A 9,894-nucleotide genomic window follows, 5' to 3' on the forward strand; every position below is an offset into this window, starting at 1 on the left:
ACTCATTTCAATATAATGCAATTTAAAAGCAAGTGCAATATAAAGAAAAGTTGTTTAATAAACATGTTGTAAACTCTGAATGTATACAAGGATACAATTAAATTTGAGATGTATGTAAAAATACAAATAAACTAATGTATATAAACAAATGCATTTAACTTCTCTGGGAGTTTATCTAATCGACAACTATCACTTCTGAGCTATAGTGATAATATAATAATCTACCTCACGCTGCCTGCGCATCCTATACCCGGCCAAAGGTACAAGACTTGAACTGCCTAATGGATTCACTAGTCTACTGTGAAAAGAATTCATCTAAAAAGTATGACTCTTTTCAATCCATGGTGACTACATGGTTTTATGGAGATGTGAGTTATATGAACTCATGCTCGTCCCCAATTCAGGGCTCAATACTACTCCCCAAATATAATGACTCTTATGTTTTTAAAACATACTTCTTCTGTGATTTGAGATTAATGCTCCTTTTCTCCTTCGTTTTTCATCTCTAAACCCTCTAAACTTCCATGGTTCTTTTCCCAAACACTCAGAGTCATTAGTATCCTCAATACCGAGTAGATTTGACTAGAAAACAAGCCGTAAACGTGAATCAAATCAACACTCAACCAATAAGAATTCAACAATTTTCTTCAAGAATTCACTTTTTATCATTCAACCTACTCAAAATCGCTGAATTTAAACAAGTTGGTGTGTGGGTGAACTAACCCAACACGAAAAGATCTCACATACCTTGATATGGATCACCTTCGACGAAATCCACTCGCAAGCCTTGACGTTTTTGGCGAATTCTTGGCTTTTCTCACTTTCCTTCTTGTTTTCTCTCTTCTCCAAGCCCTAAGCGTGATTTTTTATTTTCTAAAACTGAACTAAACTTAGTTTTTACCCCAATAAATCCCTTAAAATGAAATTGGAAATTAATTGGTGAAAAGACTAGTTTGCCCTTCCTTAAATCCGGATGGGGCTTTCCTTTCTTCAACAGCCAAACTTTCGATAGGCATATCTCCCTCATACGATATCGAAAATGCGCAAACTTGGCGGTGTTGGAAAGATCTCACTAGAAAAAAAAACCCAAATTGTCAACAAATTTTACTAACAACTTGAGTTGGTTTGTATTCTACTAACAAATTATCAATATATTTCTATCTAAATTAAATTTTAAAATTTAATAACAAAATTCTAACAGATTACCAAGCAAAATCTTACTAACTAAGTATTTTATTTGGTAAATATGACGGGAAAAAATGGTGCCAAATTTAGCAACATTCTATCAATGGATTACCAACTGAAATTTTACTGATGTACAACTTTTGTTGATAATATTACCAACGAAATATATATCGTTTGGCAAATATGACCAAAAAATTATATAATTTAATAACATATTACCAATGAATTACTAACCATATATTTATCAACAATTGGATTCTGTTGCTAAATTTACCAACCAAATATAAATACATTGGTAAAATAGTAATGAAATATAATCTGTTGGTAAACTTGCCAACCAATATCTAATTAGTTGGAAATTTTGTCGAAGAATAAAGATTGTAGTTTATAAATTACTTACATCATTAGAATAGTTGGTAATATAACAACCGATTATTAATTCATTGGTAAAATTTATCAACATACTAATTAATAGTTGATAATATTACGTATGAATGTTTAGTTGAATAGTAACTATTACCAAATGTGATAAAATATATTGGTAAATTATTAATTACTAACTTATATTTGAATATTTGATAATTTATTGATTGAAGTAAAATTTTTTGGTAAATTAATATCTATTGTTGAGGCTTTCATATTTAGTTTGTGTCGTTAGACGTTCTAACTTTTAAATTTTAGTCAAAACTTGCTTTTGGTCAATATTTTTTGTAAACGTGTTCAAACTAAAACTATGTCAGTGTTATTAGTTTTGAAAGGTAATTATAAATCTGACAGGAAGGTTAGTTTAAGTTTTGAGGCTTTTATTTTTTGTTTGTGCCGTTAAGTGTTTTAAATCTTAAGTTTTGGTCAATATTTTTGTGAACGTGCTCCGATGAGAATCTCGTCAGCCTCATTAACTTCAAAGGTCATTTTATATCAAATACAATTGTTGGTTCTGATATTGAGGCTTTCATTATTAGTGTGTGCACTTAGGTGTTTTAACTTATAAATTTTGGCCAAAATTTAATTTCAATCAATATACTTGATAAACGTGTTCATATTAAAATTTTGTCAGTGCAGTTAGATTCGGAAGGTCATTTTTTATTTAATAAGACAAGGGGTTCGAGTTTTGAGGCTTCCGTTTTTAGTTTGTGTCGTTAGATATTTTAACTTTTAAGTTTTAGCCAAAATTTTACTTTCGTCAATATTTTGGTAATCGTGCTCGAATTGAAATTTTGTCATTGCGTTTAGCCATAAAGTTCAGTTTTGATCTCATAGGATAGTTGGTTCGGGTTTTGAGACTCAGTTTGTATCGTTAAGCTTTTTCACTTTTAACTTTTTATTAAAGTTTGAATTTGATCATTTTTTTGAGAAACATGCTCAAATTTGAATTTCATAAGCGCAGTTAGCTGTGAAATGCATTTTTTCGTCTTATAGGAAGGTTGATTTGAATTTTGAGGTTTTCATATTCAGTTTATACCTTAGGTGTTTTAACTTTTATCTTTAAGTCAAAATTTAACTTTGCTTAACATTTTTTGTGAACGTGCTCTGATGAGAATTTTGTCAGCGCGATAAGCTTTCGGAAGGTCATTTTTATATCTAATATGATGGTTAGTTCAGGTTTTGAGACTTTCATTTTACGTTTGTGTTGTTACGCGTATTAACTTTTAAAATTTGACCAACAATTAAATTTGGTCAATATTCTTGATAAATGTGCTCAAATTAAATTTTTGATGTACTGATATGTGTCATATTGAAATTAAATTAACTTGTTATCATAGATTTTGCATTGTTTCATTCTAATATGATTTCTAAAATTGATATTAGTATTTTTGGATTTATATTTGTGCTCTTAGATTTTTAAATGCAGTAAACTAATAAATATTTTATTATTGAATAATCATTCATTTAATATATTGAATAGGGAAAATATCCAAGTACCCCCTCAACCTATGCCCGAAATCTCAGAGACACACTTATACTATACTAAGGTCCTATTACCCCCCTGAACTTATTTTATATGTAATTTTCTACCCCTTTTTAGCCTACGTGGCACTAGTTCAAAAAAAAAAGTCAACTATCGTTGGGCCCACAAGATAGTGCCACGTAAGCTAAAAAGGGATAAAAAATTATTAATAAAATAAGTTCAGGGAGGTAATAGGACCTTAGTATAGTATAAGTGTGTCTCTGAGATTTCGGGGATAGGTTGAGGGGGTACTTGGGCATTATCCCTATTGAATATAGTGTCAATCAATTAGTAACCTAACATTAAACTTGAATAATATGTTAGCAACAAATTAACAATCAGTTAGAAAAATTTATTAGAAAAATGAATAATCATACTAACGCATTTAATACTTACAGAAAAAATGGCCTAAAATATCCTCAAAGTATTAGAAATGGTATAAAATTATCCTTGATCCACCTATTGCCTCCAAAATTCCCTTTTCACCCACCTATTGGGTCCAAAATACCCTAGTCATCCACCTTTTGGTTCAAAATTCACCACTTATTTAAATTCTTCAAATATTAACTCTTACGAGAGATAACGACAGAAGCTCTTTTACCCAATATTAGATGTTAAGCTAATCTAGATAGGGAGATTAAGATGAACATAGTATGACATGATTTCCAATTTAGTAGAACGTTTGGTGTGAGGGATAAAAAATAATTAAATAGTGATTAGGAAGGTGAATAAATAATTCATCAACATGCTGCATGTCTTTTAGAAAAAGCAGTTTAACCTTCAATTGATTTGATTAATGTAAATGTAAATAGCAACTAGTTTGTTATGTTATATAATGTGCTACATACACATAACTACAAAATAGGTCACATTTATCACAAAACTAAATATTTTAATTTCAAAATGTAAGAATCAATACTTGCCCACTCACCACTATAAGCACTCTGCAAAAAGCTACTACAACAATTAAAGGGTAAATATACAAAAATAATTCATATTTCACTGTAGCGTAATTCTTTTATTTGTTCATATATTTGTTATTTTTAAATAATAACTCTTAGTTTTGGACTAAACTTGAGAAAACAAATCGATAAATGATTTAGGGTCAAAAAACGAGAGGCGAAATTCGTCGAAATGTTGCCTGAAAAGGGGCTGGCGTGGCGCGCCCCAGATGTGCCCAAAGTGCTGGGGCGACGCGCCTGCAGTGCGCCCAAAGTCAGTAGCTGAAGTTAGGGTCTAGTGCCCCGAGCCCAGAACGTGCTAGGGTCGCCTGTCCCCATTCCTTTTGCACCGATAGTCCCGTTTGAGCTTATTTAAAGTGTATCTTCAGTCCTTTTGATTCTTAACACTTTAAAATACTTCTAAACACTTATAAATCATTCATAACATGAATCATAACCTTGAAACAATAATTCAAATTCAAGGTAAAGTCAAGATTAAGTTTTGAGATTTCTTTCAAGCCTTTTTTAGAAAGTACCTTCGAGTTCTTTTGAGGAGTCTTCTACAACTTCTAGTAACTTGTTTTCAAGACTCAAACAAGTGAGTATAAGAGTGAAGAGTATGTATTCATGAGGCAAAAATATCACCTAGATCCATCGTATCATGAACCATAACTCTTAAATTCATAGTTCACATTCAAGAGAGAGAGAGTTAAGAGTAGAGTTCAAGTCTTTAAGTTGCATTGTGAGTTCTTTGAGATCCATCATTGATATGAACTAAGTTTTGAGAAAGTAAATAATATAATGAGAGATTCATAAAAGAGTTTCATCTAGTTACTTAGACCTTAGAGTCGAGTTGTTCATGTCCATAACTTTCGCATGAATTTCATTAATTGAGAATCATTGGGAGGAGGAGTATCTCCAAGTTCTAAGTCTTAAGTATTGAGTTCCTTATTCCTATCTTGAGTTAAGAAGTATCTTTCAGTTCTCGATTTGAGTAGTTCATGCTCATAATTCCTCATGAACCCTCCAAGTTGAAAGTCATGAAATCATAAACATGAGATCATGAACCTTGAATCCATACTTCAATTCAAGAAAAGTTAAGTGTCAAGTCTAAAAGTTAAGAAGCAAGTCAAAGTAAAGTTTATAAAGTTTTCTAAAGTCTTTCACAAACGTTTTCACTTCGTTTTAAAAGACTTAAAATTCAAGTCAAGCAGAGTAAAGAGTTGAGTTCATTTCTCAAAAGCTATAGGGGAACTAAGTATTTCCTAAGAGTTAAGTTTTCAAGTAAGCAACGAGTATCAAGCTAAGTTCACTTCTCAAGAGTTATAAGGGATGTTAATCTTGAGATTTTGAAAATGGCAAAAATTGTATCGAACAGGTAACGCAACATGTTCCAATGAAATACGAAATACTTTAAAAAGGGTGTTGGTGCGGCGTACGAGTTTCGCTTATTTATATAAGAAAATTCACTTACTTATTTAAGGAAACTTATATGTACATTTTGTTTAAAGTAGTTTACTTGGTTAAGGAAAACTGCTGGAAACAAATTTGAGTTCAATAAGGTTTTGATCAAAGTCCAAGTAGAAGTAAACAAGAATTTGTAGAAGACAAATACAAGTTGAATTGTACAAGGATTTGTTGAAGTTCTGATCTATAAATAGGGAGCTATTTGCATCAGAAAAAATTGCGCACTTACAAAGAGAGGAATTCAAAACACGATCAAGAGACTTGAGAGAGTTTTTATAAATACTTTTGAGTGCTGCAAGTTGAGTGGAAAATTGTAATGTTGTATTCAAGAGTCTTGTTTACAATCCGAGTAGCGTGAGTAAGGAGTTGCTTGACAAGTTGAAAAACTTGAAAAACATTAAAAGATATAAAACTAGGGATTAGTTTTTGTCTTGGGTAGAAGGAATTAGAGTTTATAATTTCTTAGATAACAAAGCTTTGTAATCGTTGTATTGTTTGAAATTTACGAATAATACAAAGTGTTGTTCAAAACAATTATTGTTAAGTTTTCAAGCGAACAGAAACAAGTAGTTTGTACGTGTTCCCTTGAAGAATTCAGGAGGGTAGAATTCCAACAAGGGAACTAAGTAGTCCCTAAGAATCTAAGCAAATGTTTTCAAACTTTTGAGAAGGAAGGTAAGCTAGAGTTCTACATAGCCTATGTCTAGCTTTAATAGAAGAAAAAGGAAACTACGATTTTCAAAAGAGAGCTTTTCAAAAATCTAAGCTTTAAGCAATAATTTCAAACCACAGAATCAGTATGTTTTTAAACATAAGAGCAGTATATTTTTTGGAGTAGTATTGAGCACCGATATGGGGGAGAGTTCAGATAACTCACAGCCCCCATAAACCATGTTAGCCACTATGGGTAGAAAAGGGTCATACTTTTTAGATGATTCCTTTTAACAGTTTATTAGTGGATTCATTAGGCAGTTCAGGTCTTATACCTTTGGCCGGGTATAAGATGCGATGGCAGCGTGCGGTAGATCGCTATATCATCATCTTAGCCCTTAAGTGATGGTTGTCGGTTAGAGAATCTCCCATAGATTAATGTATTTTTATATACATCAGTTAATTGTATTTTTATATACATTTCAAAGTTATGTTGTATCCTTATTATACACACAGAGTTGACATCATGTTTTTAAACAACTTTACTTTATACTGAACTTGTTTTAAGCTGCTTTATATTGAAATGAGTTCAGTTGAGTGTCGGGAGTTGAGTATCTTAAGTCGAGTATCCTGAGTTAATTTGTACTTCATTGAGTAGAGTGCCATATTTGCGTTGAATACCTAATCTTTGAGTTGAGTATCTTATTCTTAATTTGAGTTGAGTTGAAAAGAGGTAAGTATGTTTCCTTTTATTCAAGTATCAAGCTTATGTTATACTTTAGAATTTCCCTTACATACTCGTACATTTTACGTACTGAGCCATTTGGCCTGCATCTTTTGATGATGCAGAGACATGTCTTCAAGATCATCAACAGGAGCTTCATTGATATATCCCCGAGTTCGAGTTAGCCATGGTGAGGCTCCTTTTTTTCCGGGGGATTTTATTTACTTCTCAGTTTAGTCAGGATGTCGTGGTCTTGTCCCGACTTCCATCTTTATCAATTAGAGGCTCCATAGATAGTCAGTTTAGTTAAGGAGTCTATATTTTGCATTTATTTTATTAAATGTTTTAAAGACTAAAGTTGTCTATTTTATGGCTAGTTGAATATATTATTTTCTTCAAAGTTGTTCATTTGTGTTAAAACCTTGTAAAGTTTATTTTATTCAGTTTTAAGCTTTTGTATACTTAAGTTAGCCTTCCGCTTGTAGTCAGTCAGGATGAGGGTTAGCTTGGGGACCAGCACTGGTTCTTGAGTGCCGGCCACGTCCAAGGTGTAGGCTCGGATTGTGATAATTTAATTCACTTCAAAGATGTTAAAAGGATATTTAAATTTTCATGTAGTTTAAGTACTAAAGTAAATTATGTTGCCAAGTCTTGAGAGATTTATATGTATTTTCTGTAAGTTTAAACATATAAAGTTTAAATCTTAAATACATAGCAAGACAAGTTAATGATCAACAAACTAAGCAGGGTTCAGATCGCCAGACAAAGTTGGGATATTGAAAGTCCATATGTATTAGAAATCTTTTTTCCTTCTTAAACATCTTTACATAACGTCCTTGTTGATATTTTGTTCAATACGGGCTGACTCATTTCGTTCGGACTAATCTATGCAGATTCTGAAATTTGATAGGTCAGGTTTAATTAGCCCATTCTTTTTGTGGGTCAAAAAACAACTAGTCCAATTCATAAGTATGTGGGTAGCGGAGGCTAACTCACTTTTTAAAAGTATGTTTTTTTAATAATTTTTTAACTGAAATTATAATTTTAAAATATTATCATAAATAACGACAAGATAATATTACATGGTGTTAGTGTCACATTACTTGTTAATTATCTTTATAAATATTTATCAAGTTTGATTTCAAATAAAAATATAAATAGCTAAATAAAAATATTAACTTAATTTAATAAACATTATTTGTGTTTAATGTTTAATATTCAAAAGGGAAAAGGATCAAAAATCTACGCGAAAGGAACAAAAATACGTATCATAAGTGAAATAAATACGTGAATTAATGTGGAATAATTATTTCACTCATGGTATGTTTTTATTCAAACAATCATTGCTACAAATTTTAAATACAATAGGACATTACCTAGAATATATCTAGATATATGTATCCCTTTATTCATATTCTTCACACCAAAGGTACAGACAACACTATACGCGCAGAGACAGATAAATAGATAGATAGATCGATCGATAGATCATTGATATTGTTCAAGGCAACAGGTTGCATGTACGGTATGTTAAACCATACTGGTCCGTCTTCTCCTTACAAAATTGGCAAAGGGTAATTCCGATGCAATCAGAGTTTGAGCTGCAAGGTTCGTTACAAAGTCCCAAAATATTTGTGGGAAGTAGCTTCATTTTCAGCAATGTTTCTTGTGGGGGTATGTCTCGAAGAGCCATCACTTGCATTTTCGAAATTCCAGACATATCAACTGTATATATTATGATTAAGATTAATGTAAGAATTCGAAAACTGTAATGTAAACGTACATATAATAAAAATAATAATCAAAAGTATGATAGATGATCAAAATTGGTTGCCTTTCTCTTCTCTATTTCAGATTTACCTCGCCTCTCTCCTCCCTTTCTTAATATCGTTTGTCTCTCTCCTCTCCAAATATATAGCTATGAATCATTAGTAAGCAAACTATAGATACGTCTGTCTAATTAAGTTCAGACTATAGTCATTATGAAATGTTTGTCATTAAATTACAACGTAAAATAGTAATAGCCAAATTTAGAGTCTTAAAGCATAGGTTAATTTAGTAAAACATATCTCTAATTGAATCATTCTTAAAGGGTGGGCCAACTCAATAGGCATTAAGTAATATAAAACGGAGGGTGTATATATATATATATGTAATGTCTTAGGGTGTGTTTGAATAGTTCGAAAAATATTTTCTGTTGAAAAATAAGTTTATATAAAATGAGAAAAATGAATTCTTAAATCAAAGTATAAAAAAAAAGTTATATAATAATGACTTTGCAAGTTCATTATCTCATAATAATTTCCGATTACCTACCAAACATTAGAAAACCAGTAATTAAGAAAAATATTTTCCTTTATATATATACCATGATACCAAACACATGCATATGACTTCCAAGAAATTAAGAAAACAAAATAAGGGAGAAGTGTTGTGAACCTAAAGTGGTCGTCAAAAGAACAACGAAGAAGATAGCAAACTTCATCTCTGAATTTTTGGCAGCCATAATGGTTTTGGATTAATTGCTAATTGATGAGCAGAAGAAGAAAGTTGTGTGGTGATTTTATTTTTCTTTGAGAAGAATCCAATTTATAGGCCCCTTAGTATACAATTATGTTAATTAAATATTCACTAATAATTATACTAATTTTAGAATGAAAAACTATTTTGAGTTGAGCAAATAATTTATTTTATAGGTCAGATAAGATTTTTAATGAGACAACAAATAATGAGTATTCAAGATATTTATATCATTTGTTTTCACTAAAAAAATTTCACAGAATTTTTCCTACTAAGATTTTGACAAGACTCATTATTTATACCTAGATGTTTAAGGGAAAGTGTTATAAAATATTATAGTGTAAATGTCCATTTTTTTAAAAAAATTTATGCTCACTAATTATCTCCATTACTTCATCAATTATTCAATTATAAAGATAACCCCTTTTTTTAATGACTATTATTCTAGTAACCTTACG

General features: G+C 31.0%; 1 protein-coding gene across 1 annotated transcript; it reads right to left on the reverse strand.

The window, feature by feature from the left end:
* Nucleotides 1-8,214: 8,214 nt before the first annotated feature.
* On the reverse strand, nucleotides 8,215-9,476 carry 2A11 (metallocarboxypeptidase inhibitor TCMP-2). The gene is made up of 2 exons (NM_001247833.2): nucleotides 9,356-9,476; nucleotides 8,215-8,641 (listed from the first exon to the last, which is right to left on the reverse strand). The coding sequence occupies exons 1-2, from the start codon at nucleotides 9,420-9,422 to the stop codon at nucleotides 8,418-8,420; spliced, it is 291 nt and encodes a 96-aa protein (NP_001234762.1). The 5' UTR covers nucleotides 9,423-9,476; the 3' UTR covers nucleotides 8,215-8,417.
* Nucleotides 9,477-9,894: the final 418 nt, after the last annotated feature.

Source organism: Solanum lycopersicum, chromosome 7 (assembly GCF_036512215.1).
Source record: "Solanum lycopersicum chromosome 7, SLM_r2.1".
In the NCBI taxonomy this organism is placed as follows: domain Eukaryota; kingdom Viridiplantae; phylum Streptophyta; class Magnoliopsida; order Solanales; family Solanaceae; genus Solanum; species Solanum lycopersicum.

Bases quoted from the DNA above. Each gene is read 5' to 3' on its own strand.
- 2A11 (NM_001247833.2), bottom strand. From the start codon at position 9,422: ATGGCTGCCAAAAATTCAGAGATGAAGTTTGCTATCTTCTTCGTTGTT. The intron at 8,642-9,355 runs GTTCACAACACT...TAATATATACAG, and splicing joins TCTTTTGACGACCACTTTAG to TTGATATGTCTGGAATTTCG.